The following is a 20,769-nucleotide window of genomic DNA, read 5'->3' on the forward strand; positions in this document are numbered from 1 at the left end:
CGGTCACATGCTGCTTTGCTACCCTCTCACCTGCACTTACTGCTTTTGTTAAATTGGGTGCAATCATCTGATTTTTCTGTGGATCTGGAGTGGTTTTGGTGTGGCATGTTTGGCTCAGACTGTGGTGCCTGTGCAGAAGCTAGCTATTTCATGGAGTTTAGATCTGACATGGAAATTAAGCAGCAGGAAAAGCATGAGAATCAGTCCTGATATACAAGTAGTTCTCTGTTTAGCCAGTACATTGAATTGGCTTCTTTGGTAAACTCTCAAGAGGATACCTTGCTTACTCACTAGTTTTGTGACTAAAGGCCAGTGAGAGAATTGCAGACTCTTCCGAGGCTGGTGCAGCAAGAGCCTGACTGGGAGAGTGAATGGGTAGTTCGTTAGGCAATGCTCTCTGTTCACCATTTTCAAAGGTGTTTGTGAACTCCTAGTGCATTAATTCCAGGCTCTGAATGGCTTTTAAATTGTTTCATCACCCATTTGAGCTGTCACAAGCCAGGAGTTCCTTGGAAGTGTTTTGAGCACATCTTTGAATCCTCTCCTTTGACTGCTTGTTAAACTCGTCCTGTGGCAGAGCTTTAGGAATTTAATATTGAGCCTGTGAACAATGTGACTTTCCCAATGTAGCCAAATGACTAATTGGATTTCTGTGTTAGCTGACCTTGGAGCTTTTCCTTCCAGTAGATTTGGATTTGAAAGATCTTGCAGAGATAACGTTGATATTTTTGTGGTGTGACTTGCTGCAGGTAGTCCAAGATTGTGTCATGCTTCCTGGCATTGATGCCCGGGATCAATCCTAATCTCTGGAGTTATCTGGGTAGAGTTTACATGTTTTCCCTGGGTGCTGGTCCCTTCCCATGACCATTAAGACATGCAGGTTGGTAGTCAAATATAGATTTGTGGTAGAAAGTGGTGGGAGTCGGTGAAAACTTAGGGTACGTAAAAGACTGGTGCTAATGAAAACTGATGGTTCATTTGGACATGGACTGCTTGTTTCCATATCCTTTGACATCCCACATTGGTTTCATCAGCCCCCTCAATCCAGAAAACTGAAAGGGAGCAAGTTGTCCTCAATCGACAGGGAATACCTGAGAACATCAAATGACGTGTAATAGAACATAGAATAGTACAGCACATTACAGGCAATTCGCCACAAAATGTTGTGCTGACCCTCAAACCCTGCCTCCCATATAACCCCACCACCTTAAATTCCTCCATATACTTGTCTAGTAGTATCTTAAACTTCACTAGTGTGTCTGCCTCCACCACTGACTCAGGCAGTGCATTCCACGCACCAACCACTCTCTGAGTGAAAAACCTTCCTCTAATATCCATCTTGAACTTCCCTCCCCTTAACTTAAAGCCATGTCCTCTTGTACTGAGCAGTGGTGCCCTGGGAAAGAGGCGGGCTGTCCACTCTGTCTATTCCTCTTAATATCTTGTACACCTCTTAATATCTTAATATCTTGTAATAATAGGTTGAATTTTGTAGGCTAACACTGATTCTCCTGAAAGGATCATTCTTATATACAGCAGTTTCTTTCACTCTTCTAAATCTTAAAATTAAAGTAAATGATGACAAAAGTCAGTCTTCAAACACAAGAAATTTTGCAGATGCTGCAAATCCAATGCAACCCATACAAAATGCTGGAGGAACTCAGAAGGTCAGGTGCAATCTATGGAAATGAATAAATAGTCTAGGATTCGGGCTGAGATCCTTGTTCAGGACTTGGAGTAAATCTTGTAAATGTTTATATCACAGACAACTAAAATATTAAGTGTTGCTCATTGCTTTTAAACTGCCAATAGCTGTGGACTGCACCATAAGAGGCCATGCCACCAGCAACCTCTGGAAACTGGCAAAATAGGTGCTTCACGAACAGAACAATCAAGAACCAGACCACTGCTGGCAATACTGAACCACCATGATCTGGCTGAAAACGTTCTGTGTGTGGTGTTTTTTTTTCAAATTTGAAGTAGTAATGATTTAAATCTTTAAATCTAACTCTGTTAATTGTCCATACTGAATACACAGATCTACAGGGAGTGATCAGCATTATATAGTGGAAGGAAGTTCAGCTATTTAAGGATACCTAATGACCAAACCTATTCCTGGCATTCTACAATACTGAATCTGTGCTTTTAGTTATGACTTGTAACTTGGTAATACAATTTTTTCTATGTCCAATTTTCCCTTCACATGCAGGCCACAATACCTTGCAAACCAATGTTCCACCACAGTGCAAAAGATGAGATGCTTTCCACCCTAAATTAATATTAATTCCTAAATAGCTTTTTCTTTGAAAATCCAAGTAAACAAATGCAAAATCAAACTTAAAGTACATTTATTATTTTGTAATGAAAATTTATATGTACCTTTTGCTTCAGCACCAGCAAGGGAGCCACTTGCACCAAATTGGCACAATTCAAATACTCTGTGGAACTTTGGTTCCTGGAGCCATAATCACACACTTTGAATGATCCTGAAGTGGGTGAAAAGTAATTTGGAATCGGCCGTCCACTACGTCATTTAATGTTGTTCCAGTCTTGAACAAATACTCTGTAATAAATTATTCATGCAATGAGAAAAACATGTTAGAATTGATCTTACCTGGAAATATAATCTAACACTGTATTGGTCAGATTATTGTAATAATTCACCTACATCTTCAATGCACCATCAGAGCGTTGGATGAATTGAGGAAAAAACATTTGAAGACCAAGATAAAATCTTGCACAAAGTTTGTGATTTACTGGTCAGCAGTGCTTCCAGCCCCCCACCCCTGGCAGTCTTTCTGTCACCTGTACCACAGTCCTCCTGCATTGCTCCGCCCTCATCATTCCGAACATCCTTTGCCCCTGCCCGATTTACAAACTTGCTCTCTACTCCACATTGACAAATATAGTACTGTGCAAAAGTCTCAGGCACCCTATATATGTTGCTAAACTTTTGCACAATTCTGTATAAGTGAAAAAACTTACCATATCCTCTTTTATATTATTGGCTAGTCTGCCATCATACTTAATCTTTTCTCCATTTGTGGCTCTTTTAGTTGCCTTCTGTTGGTTTTTAAAAGCTTTCCATTCCTTTAACTTCCCAGTTTTTTGCTATATTATATGCCTTGACTTTTGTTTTCGTGTTGCATTTGACTTCCCTTTTCAGTCACGGTTGCATCATCCTCCGTTTAGAATACTACTACTTTAGGATGTATCTAATAACTTCCAAATTTCTCCCAGAAACTCCAGCCATTGCTATTCTGATGTTTTGTTCCCTTCCAATCAACTTTGACCAGATTCTCTCTAATGTCTCTATAATTCTCTTCACTGTAATGCTGGTACATCTGACTTGAGCTTCTCTATCTCAAACTGCAGGGTGAATTCAATCATGTTATGACCACTGCATGTAATGCTGCTACAACCTGCTGGGGTGGTCTTTTGTGTCCAGTGTTCTCAATGTAGCCTCCTGTACATTGGTGAGACCTGTCGTAAATTGGGGGACCGCTTCACTGAGCATCTCTGCACCATCTGCCACAAGTGGGACTTCCTGGTGGCCAGACTTTTAAATTCCATTTCCCATTCCCATTCTGACTTGTTGGTCCATTGCCTCCTCTCCAAAAATTCCAAATTGTAGCCACCCTCAGGGTGGAGGAGCAGTATCTGAGTACCCTCCTACCTGATGGCATGAATATTGATTTCTTCCGGTAAACAAATTCTCTCTCCCCCCCCCCCCCCCCACTTCTTTATTCCCCACTCTGACCTTTTACTACTTCTCACCTGACTGGTACTTCTCCCGGGTTCCTGTCCTTTTCTTTTATGGTCCACTATTCTCTCCTATAAGATTCCTCCTTCATCTTTTCCCATACCCCCTTCGCATTCAGTCCTGAAAAAGGGTCTTGGCCCGAAATGTTGACTATTCATTTCCATAGATGCTGCCTGACCTGCTGTGTTCCTCCAGCAATATGTGTGTCACAGTGTGTTTTATGTGGAGTAATTCAATACATTTTGTTTATTTTGGGGGGAAATCCTTGTGTATTTATAATGGTCCATTTTAGTAACTGGCTGAAAGCAAAGTACAATGGATTCCAGTTAATTGGACCATTGGTTAATCAGGGTAGCCACTTACTTGGGACAACCCTTAACAAACAAAAACTAATCGAGAATATAGCTGGATTCCCTTCGTTTCTTCGTTTATTTTAAATTAAGTACTTTTTGAAGTGGAGTCTCTATTGTAGTGTAAGATGAAAAAATAATCTGTGTGCTGTAATCTGCAAACAAAAAACATAACTTTACCCAAAGGATTAAAAATTGATGTAGGGCAGCAAATTTAAACCAATCAAAGTAGTGCTTTGGGGTTCTTTGCATGCAACTGAGGGAGCAGATAGTCTGATAAATGTCTTAGTCATACAACAGTATTATTTCATTTAATGTCAAGCTATTTGCTACTGTGTCCCCAAACTCTGAAGTCACCAGAGTTTAACTTGTCAACCTCTCATTATATGAACAGCTACAAATATTGTTCATGTGTCAGTTACTACAGCATTTATTCAGCACTACACTTGGAAAGTGTTGTTATTTTGTAAAGTGGGATTTGAATTTGGACCATGTGTGAAAGAGTTCACAGATTCATTTGTGGGGGGGGGGGGGAAATGGTGTGTAGTGGCTTTGAGCAGAGGAGTTGATAGAGACAGGAAGAAGTCGAGAAGAGCTTTGGAAAATAAGTTGAACTTCTTCAACTCATTAGTAGACTCCATATTTGTCAATTTGATGGTAGATGAAAGGGAATTGCTGAGAGTCAAGTATATATTAGTAGCTCAATACAGGATGTGCAAGATGGAAATCTGAGCAGGTGATGTACAAATCCTATATTGATTGGACCTCTCTTGTGTAGTAATGGTGCAAGTTGTTGAACTTTTAAGTTTAAATGGGCAAAGCAGGCACTGTCCATGTTCAGAATCATTGTGTTTAAAAGGTTGGCTTAGAAATAGTAGAAGAATCCAGTTGCTTACGTTAATAGTTTCTTTGAGAACATTAGAAAAATCCCACCATTCAACAAATTGAAAAATACATTCTTTCCAAAGTATACTTTTTCTTAACTATTTCATAAAGCAGTCCAGTTACTTCTAATTGGGATGTGCTACTGCTTATGTAGGCTTACACAATTCATGGATAACACTTTTTTTTAAAAAACAGTCTTGGATTTAATTTGCTATGGTAATTCGATTGTATATTTATCTGTTTACCGTAATTTTATTGAGGATTATATTTTATTCAGAATGAACTCCGTTTTTGCATATAAAATTTAAATGTTAATCCTTGATATCTTGATAAATTGTGAAATGCATTATTTAGTATGGTATCATAGAAACTGGTCTGGATGTAGCCTAACTTTATAAGTGTAGAAAGTCTTAAACAATGCATAACATTCTGGCAATCTGGATTTTTGAACCCACACCAGCTGATTTTACAGATTATTGGATGTTCTTTCCCATTAACCTTTTGACAATGCCCGTCTCTTCCTGGCAAATGGAACGTTGAGCATTTTTCAATTGACACTGATTGCAGACTTAAATGGCCTTGTTGGGGTAAGGGACAGGTTGGAGAGGTGGATTGTAGAGTAGAAGAAAATTTCTGTAAGAACACTGGTGAATAAACAAGTCATACCTTGTGGCTGAACTGATTTCAAAGCTGTCAAAAAGCTCAATCAATTCATGACTTTCAAAATATTTTTCACACATTTGATGTAAAGATTCAACTTTAAATTAATAAAATCTATTAAATTTAAAGCAATAAAACACTTAATATTTGCAAAATGTACTGAAATAAAAATCTAAAAGAGTACACTTAGTGCTTTGTGGCTGAAAATGAAACGAAAGGGGAATAACTCACTAACTTAATGCAGATTGTTTATAATAGATTCCCTGCTGGAAATCTCCAAACTGAATAGAGAAGCTCTGTAGTTTCTGTCAGTTATGCCATGACATTTTTGTGGCTTGTGCTGTGCTGTACATTCTTCTCTGCAAAATCTAGGCTATCTTGGAACATTATTATACCATAAAGTCGGACCCATGTGCCTTTGGGTGGTAACTAGGGCATTGCTTGTAATAAGGGAAACATTTAAAGACTGAGGCAAATGAAGGAGACATGGAATGCTGCAGATGCTACAATCTCCAAGGCTACAAAGTAGTAGTAGTAGTCAAGGATGCAGATTATTGCAAATTTAGTGGTGGCTATTTCATTATTAAATAACATGTTTGTACTTAGTAAATTCATGATGTTCCTAAGTGAACAGTCAACTTGATTATGACACAATTACAATAGAGTTAAATACTCATTTGTAGTACCTTTTTAAAATAAATCATTGCAGGAATGACTTTCTAATTCTACTTGGAGAAACTAATTCAGAATAATAGTTTGAAAATTTTTAAATGATTTGGAGTTTTAAAATATCTCCATTTCAAAGTTCAGAGTAAGTTTATTATCAAAGTACTTGTATGTCACCATATACAACCCTGAGATTCATTTTCTTACGCGCATTCACAGTAAATACAAAGAAGCACTGTAGAATAAATGAAAAACTGCATACAATAAAGATGGACAACCAATGTGCAAAAGAAGACAAACTATGCAAATACAAAAACGTAATAAATAAGCAATAAATATTCACTCACTAAAAATAAATATTGAGAACATGAGATGAAGAGTCCTTGAAAGTGAGTCCACAGGTTGTTGAACAGTTCAGTGCTGAGGTGGGTGAAGTTAACCCCTTTAGTTCAAGAACCTTTGGTTGAGGAGTCATAACTTTTCCAGAAACTGGTGGTGTGGGACCTGAGGCTACTGTATCTTCCTGATGCAGCAGTGAAAAGAGAGCATGGCCCAGATGGTGGGGGTCCTTGTTGATCAATGCTGCTTTCCTGTGGCCCTGGTGGGGAGGACTTTACCGGTGATGGGCTGAGCTGTGGCCACTAATTTTTGTCGATTTTTCCATTCAAGGACATTGGTGGTTCCATACAGGGCATGATGTGACCAGTCAATATACGCTCCACCACATAGCAATACAAGTTTGTCAGAGTTTTATATGACGTGGTGAATCTTTGCGAACTTCTAAGTAGAGATGCTGTTGTTCATTCTTTCTCATGGCACTTAGGTGCTGCACCCAGGACAGATCCACTGAAGTGATAATGCCAAGGAATTTAAAGTTGCTGACCCTCTCCACCTCTGATTCCCCCCCCCCCCCCCAATAAGGACTGGTTCATGGACCATCCAGTTTCCTCTTCCTGTAGTTAACAATCAGCTCCTTCGTCTTGTTGACATTATTGAATGAGAGGTTGTTGCTGTGGCAACACTCAGCCAGATTATCTATATGCTGATTTGTCACCATCTTTGATTTGGTCAACTACAGTGGTGTTGTCAGCAAATTTTAAATGTGGCATTGTAGCTGTGCTTAGACTCGCAATCGTAAGTATAAAGTCAATAGTGTAAGGGGACTAAGCACACAGCGTTGTGGTGCACCTGTACTGATGGTCATTGTGGAAGAGATGTTGCCAATCTGAAATGACTGGGGTCTGCAAGTAAGGAAATTGAGGATCCAATTGCAAAGGGAGGTATTGAGGCCTAGGTCTTGGAGCTTATTAGTTTTGAGGAGAAGATAGTGTTGAATACAGAGCTGTAGTCATTGTATATCCATCTTGACTGTCCAGATGTTCCAGGGTTAAGTGAAGAGTCAATGAAATGGCATCTGCTGTTGCCTGTTGTGACAGTAGACAAACTGGAGTGGATCTAAGTCATTCCTCAAGCAGGAGTTAGTGCTGCATCACCAACCTCTCAAAGCACTTCATTCATTGAGGCAGGTTACCATGATTTTTCTTGGGCTCTGGTATAATTGAAGTCTGCTTGAAGCAGGTGGGTACCTCAGACTGACAAAAGTGCGAGGTTAGAGATGTCACTGAACATTCCAGACAATTGATCAGTTCAGGTCTTCAGAACTCATTCAGGTACCTTGTATGTGCCCGATGCGTTCTGTGGGTTCACCCTCCTGAAGGATGCTCTCAAGTTAACCTCAGAGACTGAAATCACAGGGTCATGGGGGTGTTATATAACTTTGTGAAGGTGTCTCCATGTTTTGACAATTAAAGCGAGCATAAAGAACATTGGACTCATCTGGGAGCGAAGCCTTATTGTTACCTATGCTACACTTGCCCTTACACTTCCTCCCTCACCACCATTCAGGGCCCCAGACAGTCCTTCCAGGTGAGGCGACACTGCACCTGTGAGTCGGCTGGTGTGGTATACTGCATCCGGTGCTCCCAGTGTGGCCTTTTATATATTGGTGAGACCCGACGCAGACTGGGAGACTGTTTCGCTGAACACCTATGCTCGGTCCGCCAGAAAAAGCAGGATCTCCCAGTGGGCACACATTTTAATTCCACGTCCCATTCCCATTCTGATATGTCTATCCACGGCCTCCTCTACTGTCAAGATGAAGCCACACTCAGGTTGGAGGAACAACACCTTATATACTGGCTGGGTAGCCTCGAACCTGATAGCATGAACATTGACTTCTCTAACTTCCGTTAATGCCCCTCCTCCCCTTCTTACCCCATCCCTGACATATTTAGTTGTTTGCCTGTTTTCCATCTCCCTCCGGTGCTTCCCCCCCCCCCCCCCCCCCCCACCCCTCTTTCTCCCGAGGCCTCCCCTCCCATGATCCTTTCCCTTCTCCTGCTCGGTATCACTTTCACCAATCACCTTTCCAGCTCTTAGCTTCATCCCACCCCCTCCGGTCTTCTCCTATCATTTCGCATTTCCCCCTCCCCCCACTACTTTCAAATCTCTTACTATCTTTCCTTTCGGTTAGTCCTGACGAAGGGTCTCGGCCCAAAACGTCGACAGTGCTTCTCCTATAGATGCTGCCTGGCCTGCTGTGTTCCACCAGCATTTTGTGGTTCCAGCATCTGCAGATTTCCTCGTGTTACCTATGTCACTTGGTTTCTGTTTGCAGGAGGTGATTTCAAGCCCTGCCACAGCTGTCGAGCATCCTTTTGTGATTCCAGTTTAAGAGCATAAGATATAGGAGCAGAATTATGCCGTTTGGCTCATCGACTCTGCTGCTCCATTTCATCATGACTGATCTAATTTCCCTCCCAACCTCAATCTCATAAATATAATGTATAACTAAAAGACTTGGCCTCTACAGCTGCCTAGACCGAAGATTCCCCACTCTCTGGCTAAAGAAATTTCTCCTCATCTCCATTTTAAAAACATGACCCTCTATTCTGAAGCTGTTTTGTTTTGGTCTTGGATTCTCCCAACATAGGAAATATCCTCTCCACATCCACTCTATCAAGGCCTTTCACCATTTGATTGGTTTCAATGACGTCGCCCCTCATTCTTCTGAATAAGAGATTTGGTCCGGATTTGCACTTTACTTGTCCCTTACTGACTTTATAAAGTCTATTGGCAACCATGGCATATTCACTTAGATCCTCTTGAGTCCTTACAATTGTGTCCTAGTCCACAGATTCAAAGCGGTCCTGTAGCTGCTCCTCTGTTTCTTATGACCACTTCTTCATTGTCCGTCTTTCTGGTACCTTGCTCTTTAACCTCCCCCTCTATGAAAGAGGACAGCCAGATGGTCAGATTTCCCAAAATGTAGTGTAGGGATTGAACGATAGTCATTCCTTATTGTATGGTTGTTTCTTCTTTATTCTTTCAGAAGAGTTTATTCTGAAATACAGACCCGCACTCTTTGAATCAGTCCAGTCCATCCAGTGTGTTGAGAAGCCCTCTGGTCTTACTGACATATCTGGCTTGTCCGCAGTGAGCTATGTGTCCGTGAAACACAACATGGCAATCTTGCCCTTGGATCCACAATCTTGTTCTCCAGAGAGGGTACTTTTGCTGACGTTACTGGGTAGAGGAAGTTTAACTCCCTGTTGCCCTAACTGAAAAGCAAAATTGAAATTGAGTGGTTTACTCTACCTTATGCTGTTGGGAATATTGATTTTTTTTAAATGAAAGAATTAGCTTGATCAAGTTAATGCTGAATGTAGAATATTGATAGAATTATTAATAGTTATATGGTCAGTACTTTAATATTTTTGAAAATTTCTAAGTTCCTAATGGAAAGTAGTTATAATGATACTATTTGTATTTTCTAGTGCTGCTTTTGACACACAAGCTGGTATTCGAGTGGCAGTTAAAAAACTTTCCAGACCGTTTCAATCTATCATTCATGCAAAACGCACATACAGAGAGCTTCGATTATTGAAACATATGAAACACGAAAATGTAAGTATTTACTGTTGTACTGAATGTATCAATTTTTTTGACATTTCATTGCAACTATAAGAAAAATGTAATATTTATATTTTTATATATGTTCCAACCTCTTGTGTCCACTTCATTGGCAACTTCATTGCCAAATGTAATTGTTAACTTTTAATAAATGATGACATAAAATATAGTGCTTTTGGATTTGACAAAAATAAGTAATCAGAGTTTGCAGTATTATTAGAGCCTAGAACAGTACAGCACTGGTCAGGCTTTGCCTCATGATGTACTGTTCTTGGTGTTAATTAATGCTGAATGTCATTGTCCTGTGTATCATCCACATCCCTCAATTCTCTTCATATTAGTGTCTAACTCTGCCAAATTGCCACATACCACTACTAACCCAGTAACCTATTCCAACCTACCAGTCTTTCTGCATTTATTTTAAAAAAACCTAGCCCCCGACCTTAAAAATGTATCCTTAGGTATTTGACATTTCTACCCTGGGGAAAAGATTCTGTCTAGTCTATCTGTGCCTTTCTTAATTTTAAATACTTCTATCAGATCTCTTCAACACTCTAGGGAGAACAACCCAAGTTTATACAGCTTTTCCTTGTAGCTCATACCTTCTTAATCCATGGGATATTCTGGTAAACCTCTAGCCTCTCCAGTCTCCACATCCTTCCTAGGATGGGGTGATCAGAACTATATATAGTAGGTCAAGTGAAATCTGACTGCTTTACATAACTGCAGTATGACTTACTTATTCTCACACTCAACACCCTACAAATAAAGGCAGGCATGCCATTTGCCACCTTTCACCTTATCTACTTGTGTAATTGCTTTCGGTGAGCAATGGTCCTGTTTCTCGATGCTGTTTAGGGGCCCACCATTAACTTTTTCTGTCTGCCATCTTGCTGCCCATACCTACGTATATCCTGCTGTAGTATTCTTTAATTTCCTTTATAATGTCTACTTCTCCACCAGTTTTGATCTCATCTGCTAATCTGTTTATTGATATTTTTATCCAAATAATTGATAAATATATCATACACAAAAGGTCTCAGCACCAATTCTTATGGAACATCGCTGGCTGTGGCCTCCCATCCAGAATAACAGCCTTTCACTGCTACTTTGACTTCTATGCACAAGTAGGTTCTGAACCTAAACTTGCATATCACTCTGAATCCCATGAATCTTTATGTTCTGAATCAATCTATTATGCAAGACCTTATTAAATTACATACTATGGTCCATGTAGATAACGTCCACTGCCTTACCCTTGTCAAGCTCAGGAAAAAAACAACTTGATCAAGTTTGTAAGGCATGACTTACCCTGTACAAAGCCACACTGACTGTTCTTTAGCAGGCCACGCCTTTCCAAATGCAGATAAGTCCTTTTCTCCAATAGCTTCCCTACTGCTACCATGAGAGTCACTGGTCTATAATTACCTGGATTACTCCTATCTCCTTGAACAAAAATACAACATTTGCTATCATTCAGTCCTCTGGGACCCTGCCTTTTGCTTGTGAGGCTGCAAAGATCTTTATCAAAGATCCAGCAATCTCATTTGCTTCTTTCAATGCTCTTAATACAGAAGGCCCAGTACTGCCTCCTTAATCCTAAAATATTCCAGCATATTAGCATGCCCCATTCTCTATTCACAAACCTCCAAATCTTTCTCAGTAATTATGGACACCATGTAACATTTAGTGCCTCAGCCTCTTGCTCTGACTCCAAGCATAATTTCCCTCCTGTATCCTTGAGTGAACCCATTCTCTCCTTCAGTTACTCCCTTTTTCTTAATGTAAGTATGAAATGTGATTCTCCTTGATGCTGTTCGCTGAAGATATCTTATGAACCCTTTTTAGTCATCTAATCACCTGAGTTGTAGTCATAGAAAAATACAGCACAGAAATAGGCCCTTTGGCCCATCTAGTCTGTGCCAAACCATTTAAACCGCCTACTCCTGTCTGCCTGCTTGAGCACTTTCCTGCTAACTTTTAATTCCACAAGGCCCCAGTCTCATTTCTAGTATCCTGAGCCTCATGTATGCTTCCTTTTTCTTCCTGACTAAATTTAGGACCTCCGGGGTTATTTGCTGTTACTTTGCCTCACTGTTCTTGTCATTACTTCTTGCTTGAGCATGCAAATCTCAAACTCTGATCTACTGTTTTTAAACAACTTCCACATGTCAGTGTTGGATTTGTCCCACAGCAGCAAACCCTTATCAGTGCCCCCTAGCTGCTGTCTTATCCTATTGTAATTTACCCTTCTGGAGTTTTATACCTTCCCACAAGTTCCTCCTATATTTACCCTTCTGGAGTTTTATACCTTCCCACAAGTTCCTCCTAACTATGTTAAAGCATAATGTTATGGTCAGTATTCTCAGTGTGTTCACCCACTATTAGGTCTGTCACTTGGCCCAGTTCATTTCCCAAATGCAGTATGTTTTCTCCTCCAGTTGGCTTCTCCACATACTAATAAACAAAAGACTAATGGGCTGAAATGTGTTTATTTTCAACTCTTTAAAATATTTAATTAGTTAAATAATGTGCAATTTTCCCTTCCTGGTTTTAGTCTAAGAATTATTAATGGTGATTGGCTGTTAAGTTTCTTTTAACAGTATCTCTGTTTGAAACTAAAAGTGATGCCTGATAATACCTGGTGTCAGGAAAACTGAAATCCACACCAGAGCTCACTGGATCTGGTGTTCTTCAATACCTACAGTGGTTTTGCCGCTGATTATAAACTTGGCAAATTTGTCATTGCATTGCTAAATTAATTTAATTGGGCTTGTGTGCATTTGGTTGCTACATGATTGAGGAATATTAATTTTGACTGTTAAAATGCAGGAAGCTACATGCTTGTATCTGCATCTATACTGCCCTACATAAGCTATAACTGGATCAGGGAATTGTTATGGTGGTATATGGTGGCACCTATTTCCATAGTATGATTAAAATTGCATCATTGAATATATTAATATTATCAGACCAATTAGATCACTGAGTATTTCAATTTTCTCAATGAGTTATCTAGTCAATTCCACTATTCGGCTCTGTTCTTTCCCTAGAGACCAGCTGTTGTTTTCTGCAAGTATAGTGCTTGTAAAGGTATTCAGCCCCATCCTTTTGTTCACATAAATGAGTATTACAACCAAAGATTTTGATCAATTTAACTGAGAATTTTTATCTGTGAATCACGTGCTCCTTTTATTTTCACAGTAGAGCCTGTAAAGCAGAAAATTATAAAGCATGGAAAACTGAAATTTCAAAATCTGAAATGTCAGCAGTTCAGAAGTATTCATCTTCGTTTGCTCAGCACTTGGTTGAATCACCTTTCACAGCTATTATAGCCAGAAGTCTTTTTGAATAAATCTTATCAGCTTTGCACAACATATTGGAACAATATTTACCTATTTTTCCTTGCAAAATTGCTCAAGGCACGCTATGTTAGTTGGGAAGCAGCGGTGGACAGCAATCTTAAGGTCTTGCCAAAGATGTTTGATCTAGTTAAAGTCCAGAGTCTGACTGGGTCTCTCGGACATCAATTTTCTTCATTTGAAGCCACTCCATGGTTACTCTGGCAGTATGCTTTGGATCATTGTCCTGCTAAAAGACACATTTCCTCCCTAGTTGAAGTTTTCTGGCAGGCTAGCTGGTTTTTATCCAGGATCACTCTGAATTCATCTTCTCATCAATCCTGACAAGATTTCCAGTCCCTGCTGCTGAAAAGCATCCCTATACCATGATGCTACCCTCCACCATACTTTACAGGAAGAATGGTGTTACCAGGCTGTTGTGCAGTATTAGATTTATGCCACACATTCTGTTTAGCGTTGAGGCCAGAAAGTTCCAGTTAAGTCTCATCTGATTACAAGACTTTCTTCCATATCTTTACAATATCTTCTAAGTGAGGCTTTACAAAGTCTTTAGTGGCAAGGATGTGTTTTTTTTTGCCAAAGCTTCTTCCTTGCCACTCTTCCATAAATACCCTTTTTGTGCAAGGCCTTGGAGATTGTGGAACTGTGAACTTCATCTCCAGTTGCAGTCAGTCTCCTGCAGCTCACTCAGGGTGACTATTGGCATCGCACTAGCCTCCCTTACAAGCCCCATTCTTCTCCGACAACTAAGTTTAGAGAGGCGGCCTGACCTAGGCAGTGTGACTGGGTTTCATATGTTTCCCACTTTTTCACAATGCGCTGCACTGATCTCTGAGGTATGAGGCTTTTGAGATGGTCTTGTATCCTTCCCCAGATTTGAGCTTCTCTATTATCATTTACTTAACTTGTCTTGAATGCTCTTTTGTCTTCATTGTGGTTTTGTCTGTTGAAAATTCTGCTATACTCTTGAACTATACAGAGAGAGGGGGTATTTGCATATTCCTGTGATCCTCCCAATGTTATATATCAACAAATTGGGTGAGTTGGTAAGGTAATATTACACCTAAGGTAAATTAACGTAGTAATTACACTGGGGATCATAATGTTTAGAGTCTCTCAATTTTAGTTTTTAATTTTTAGTAAATTGTTGACGGGCTTTGGAATTTTTGTTTGGATTTGACATGATGCACAATGTTTTGTAGATTAGCTCTAAAAATCCTACTTCAATATTTTTAAATTTAGAAAATGAGACAGTAAAATGTGAAAACAGTCGTGGGAGCTGAATGCTTTTTCAAGGCATATCCAATTCCTTTTTAAAAATTGCAGTGGAATTTTATTTCCAATGCATTTGCTGTTTTGCTGATCATAGCAAGTGCCTGCATTTAAAAAAAACTCTATTTTTGCTGGTTTTTTCCAAGCCATCTTAAAAAAAAAACCCAACAAATCCTTGGGTTACTGATTTTGTTCCTATCTTTTAGCTGCTTCTCCCATCCCCTGCTGTTCATCCTCTTCTTTTTCCTACTTTTTTCGCGTTTCTGTCCTTCCCCACCCCCGCTCTGGTCCTCTGCACTTCCCACCATTCAGTAACATCATGTGCCTGAAGTTCACTTTTCTGGTAATCTGTGTCATCCGGTGGTGCCGAAGCACCTATGCTTCATGATTGTGAATATAATTTGAGTGAACATATACATTTTGCTATTTTCAGTAATTCCAAAAATACTGTCATCATTTGATATTTTTAGCTATTGCAAAAAATATTTTCAATTAAGACCAAAGCAAAGAAAGAGTTTGTCTTAAAATGGGATACTTCTTGAGTAAAGTAACTACATCTCAAGTTTTCTCCCTTGTCCCGTTTTTTAAAATTTTGTTTATAGGTGATTGGCCTGTTGGATGTTTTCACACCAGCAGTAACTTTGGAAGAATTTACAGATGTGTAAGTGTGCTCCTATATAATTTTGTCCTTCATTTTGTGTGACTTTATACATCAGTATGTTTCTATTACTTTTTCCAGTTATGTCAATTGAAAATGATTATGAACTGTTATTTAAAAGAGCCCCAGTTCCTTAGATAGAAGCTGTTCCTATGTGGAAGAAGTTCTGAGTAAGTGAATGAGTATATAGCTGGACATTGATAGGATGCAAAACTGGGCTGAGAAGTGGCAGATGGAGTTCAACCCAGTTAAGTGTGAAGTGGTTCATTCTGGTAGGTCAAATATGATGGCAGAATATAGTATTAATGGTAAGACTTTTGGCAGTGTGGAGAATCAGAGGGATCTTGCAGTCCGAGTCCATAGGATGCTCAAAGCAGCTGTGCAGGTTGACTCTGTGGTTAAGAAGGCGAATGGTGTATTGGCCTTCATCAATCATGGAATTGAATTTAGGAGCTAAGAGGTAATGTTGCAGCTATATAGGACCCTGGTCAGACCCCACTTGGAGTACTGTGCTCAGTTCTGATTGCCTCACTACAGGAAGGATAGAAAGGGTGCAGAGGAGATTTACAAGGATGTTGCCTGGATTGGGAAGCATGTCTTATGAGAATAGGTTGAGTGAACTCGGCCTTTTCTCCTTGGAGCGAAGGAAGATGAGAGGTGACCTGATAGAGGTGTACAGGATGATGAGAGGCATTGATCATGTGGATAGTCAGAGGCTTTTTCCCAGGGCTGAAATGGTTGCCACAAGAGGACACAGGTTTAAGGTGCTGGGGAATAGGTACAGAGGAGATGTCAGGGGTAAGTTTTTTACTCAGAAACTGGTGAGTGTGTGGAATGGGCTGCCGGCGATGGTGGGTGGAGGTGGATACGATAAGGTCTTTTAAGAGGCTTTTAGTGTACATGGAGCTTTGTAAAATAGAAGGCTATAGGTAAGCCTAGTAATTTCTGAGGTAGGGACATGTTTGGCTCAACTTTGTGGGCCGAAGGGCCTGTATTGTGCTGTAGGTTTTCTGTGTTTCTGTGAATGGTATGAAATAATGGAAAATATTACCTAGTTTCCCTTTTGATTTTATTTTGCAGTAATTTTGTAACTTTTCTAAGTGGCATTGTTTTCAGAAAGAATCATTCAAGTTCTTCTAAAAGAATTCTTGTTATTCTTAAGAGAATTGATTTTAGAATTAAAATTGATTGAATCAAACTAAAAGGTGCTTTTTAATCACATTAGAACCAAGTGAAGGTAAACTTGATTTTTAAGTTACTGGATGTGGAGGCATTGTAGAGTTTTCAATCAGTGCACAGTATCATATTTTCCTGCCCTCACGATGCATTGCATGTCGGTTTGTAGTTTGCTATGGTTTTGTCAAGCGATTATAAGAACTTATGGACTGTAATCAATCATCTAGCCCATTTAGCCTGTGCTGCCATTCAATAAGATCGTGGCTGATCTGGCCATAGACTCAGTTCCACTTACCTGCCTCTTCCCCATTACCCTATGCAAAAAATCTATCTAAAATAAAATCAAAAAACAAAAAAAGTGTTATTTATACTGACCAGGAAACCTGAAGCCTCAACTCTGGGAAAACTGAGCTCTACAAAATAAAACAGAACAGATCGGGATGTGTAATGAAAGGGAAATTGACCTGAAGCTTACAGATAGGACCTTGCCACCTGCATTCTTCACTCAGCTGCATTTGGAAGGCTGATAATGCTGGTACAATTAGCCCAGAGCCTAAACAGTATTGGGGACTCAGACCATGTAATGTGGAACCGGGTGGGCCAAATGCTATTGAAGGTTTTTGACAGCTAGCAAAGCCCACTGCCCAGCTTTGCCAGCTATCAGGATTGTCAAGCTTATTCAGTGTCATGTAAATATATGGAAATAAACTTTTTTTTCTAAATGAACTAAAAGTAATTTCAAACACTTTTTTTTCAATAGCTAAAAGCATTATTTATCCCTTCTCTACAGTCGCATAATCTTACAAGCATAAATGTTGAGAAATCCCAGCAAGATCATGATCAGTTATTGTACTTCATGGGAAAGTTCAGCACTGCTGGGAAACAACTATTGGCACTCATCCATTAAGATCAGGGCTTTTCCTTGGGCGTCTGAACTGTTCAAACATGTAAGCAGAGGAATGGTGATTTTGCTGCCTTTGCACAGAATCCAGGCCAGAGTCTGTTGTGAAACTAGATAAAGGCAAAGACCAAAACTTATGGGTAGTGAAGAAAAAAACACTTTCATTTGAATTCTGGAAATCTGCTGCTGAAGCAGAAAAATTAAACAACATGACAGTTCAAGGTTTAAAGTTTTAAAACTCCTCTGTGTGCTCCATGAGCAGTTTTTCTTGCAGCATGAAAATTAAATGCTTTCAATGGTGGCATTGTTTTGCATTTTCCCTGTGATTAACTTGATTTCCATGTACTGTACCTTCTCCCCACCCTATCAATCCATGTATTCTATGTTACATCAAGATTAGAATGTTCACATTCTAAATATTTGGCACTCTCATCTAAAGAATTGTTAGTGAAAGCATAAGCCATTCAAGAGACAAACATTCCAAAAGTCAAATGCCACTGTTTTGATTAAAATAAAATAATAGTTCTGAACTATAATCAGATTTTATGGACGGATCTTGCATCACTTAGATTCTGTGAACTCTGGAAACTTAATTAGAACCATAATTTTTGAGGTAGGCACATTCATTGTCTGCTAGATTTATGCTATCAGAGGTCAAATGATAATTTTTTTTCTGTGCCAATCAGTTCCCACATTACTGCCTTGCTTATATTTGTAATGGCTTTTGGAAAAAAAAATCTTAAAGAAAATACACTCTATTAAAATATATAAATCCAATTTATTTGAGCTGCTACACCTTAAAAGAATATCTAATTGACAATATGGGTGTTTTTTTTTTATTATACAGTACTGTGGAAAAGTTTTAGGCATATTTGTATAGCTAGGATGCCTAATGCTTCTGTCCAGTACTGTATTGATCAACATGGAGCAGAGAGCAACTTTGTAAATCTGGTGGGAGCAAAGTACATTGGGAATGGTGAGGGTGGAGCATTGTGGGAGGGATGTGGGACAGGTGAGAGAAGGAGTGCCACAGATGGAGGGTGGCAGAGGTGGAGACACATCCAACCCTGAGACACCAGGCAAGGTCATTTGATTCCAAACAGTTGGTTGATTGATCATTGCAGCATGACTCTGGTGCTTCTCACTCCCTCCCCTCTCCCTTCCCCTTTTCCTAACCATGCTTCCCTTCTCCCTGACCCTTCCAACTCTCAGTCCACAAAAGAGACCCATACCAGAATCAGGTTTATCATGACTTTGCAGCAGTAGTCCAGTGCAATACATAAATTACTGTCATACTACAGATGTCTTGGGCTCCCTAAATATTTATGTCTAAGACTCTTACACAATACTGCAGATTATAGCTTCAAATATTTATTTTAATATTGTAATTTGACTTTTTTTGCACAGGTATTTGGTAACACACCTAATGGGAGCTGATCTTAACAATATTGTTAAATGTCAGAAACTCACAGATGACCATGTACAGTTCCTAATATACCAGATATTACGCGGCCTTAAGGTGAGTTTCTTTTCTTCCCGTATCTTCTTTTCTGGAAATGGTGACTTGCAGGGGTATGCATAAGTAGGTAGTCATGCCTTTGCCAAGAACTATCCAATTTTGTCCCATTATCTACACTAGCTGTAATTGTACAAATTGTTTAGCTTTAATTAAATATGACTCTTTGGAAAGTTTATCTTGAATTTACTTCCACCGGCTTTTAAAGCATACATTCCAAGTTATCATAGCACACTATTTCAAAAACAAAATCTCTCATCTGGCCCTTAGTTCTTTTATCAATTATCTTAATATCTATTAATTAAATGAATCCTCTTCAAAGTGACCTTCTTGCAGGTGGAACCGATTTATCCTCGTATGTAAACCCTTTTACCATTCTGAATATCACTTTTACATTTCCCATCAACTGCCCCCCTCTTGAGGGAAACAATTCCTGCTTTTCATATTCCTCCACATAATTGAATTCCTGCATCACTGGTACCTTGTAAATAAATCCTCAACATTGTCTTTAATATTTTGTGAATGGAATATGGCATAGTGCTGGAGCTGAGGATGGCCAATGATTTATAAATATTTCACGTTGCTTTATTGATTTATTTTGTATGCTATCGCTAATTATAAGCTTGTGGATCATAAGAACACAAAAAATATGAGCAGAATTACTCTGTTTGGCCTGTTGAGCTGCTTCAGCATTCAAAAAGGTCGTAGTTGATTTGGCCCTGGTCTCAGCTCCACTTAGCTACCTTTCCCCATAATCCTTGATTTCCCTGCTATGCAAAAATTTATCTAACAGTGGTTTAAATATACTTAGTGGTGTAGCCTCTACTATTTCCTTGAGGCAGAGAATTGCACAGATTCACCACTGTCTGGGAAAATTAGTTCCTTCTCACTCCATCCTAATCCACTCCCCTGAATCTTGAGGGCATGTCCCCTACTTCTAGCCTTGCTTCCCAGTGGAAACAACTTCTGCTTCTATCTTGTATATCTATTTCATAATTTGGTTTCTGTAAGATTGCTTCTTATTCTTCTGAATTGCAGTGAGTATAGTCCTAGACAACTTGATCTCTCCTCATAGGCTACCCCCTCCTTCTCCAAAAGCTTTATATTTCTCACATTGATAAATTTTAGATTGGCTCATCATTTTCACAAATACTGAGGTACAGTGAGAAAAGTTGTCTTGCATACCATTCATGCAGATCAATTCGTTTCAATGGTGCGTTGAAGTAGTACAAGATAGAACAATAACAAAGTGCAGAAGTGTTACTACACTGAGAAAGTACAGTGTTATTAGGCAGTATGGTCAGGAATCCATTTTATTGTATGGAATTATTCAGTAGTCTTACTAAAGCCTGAAAGCACTGACTACCAGGTTCAAGCTCAGCTTCTACCTTGCTATTATATCTCCTGCCTGATGAAGGGAGGAGAAGAGATAATGTTTGGGTTGGGTGAGACCTTTGATTATGCTGGTTCTTTTACTGAGGCAGTGAGAAGTGTACTATGGTAGTTCATTAAGTGGAGGCTGGTTTCTGTACCCTAAGGTGTGTCTATAGAAGGAGTGGAGATTTGAGGCTTTGACTCGAGAGATTCT

The 20,769-nt window shown here is 39.4% G+C and overlaps 1 protein-coding gene across 2 annotated transcripts in view; it reads left to right on the top strand.

Moving 5' to 3' along the window:
- Window positions 1–20,769, top strand: part of LOC140717176 (mitogen-activated protein kinase 14) — a 55,272-nt gene that overhangs the window by 3,910 nt on the left and 30,593 nt on the right. For both annotated transcript variants that reach the window (XM_073030469.1, XM_073030470.1), the window contains exons 2-4: window positions 10,161–10,290; window positions 15,533–15,591; window positions 19,073–19,184. In XM_073030469.1, the coding sequence (XP_072886570.1) occupies window positions 10,161–10,290; window positions 15,533–15,591; window positions 19,073–19,184 (301 nt within the window). The remainder of the gene's footprint in view (window positions 1–10,160; window positions 10,291–15,532; window positions 15,592–19,072; window positions 19,185–20,769) is intronic.

The sequence above is a fragment of the Hemitrygon akajei genome, chromosome 27 (assembly GCF_048418815.1).
Source record: "Hemitrygon akajei chromosome 27, sHemAka1.3, whole genome shotgun sequence".
NCBI lineage: Eukaryota > Metazoa > Chordata > Chondrichthyes > Myliobatiformes > Dasyatidae > Hemitrygon > Hemitrygon akajei.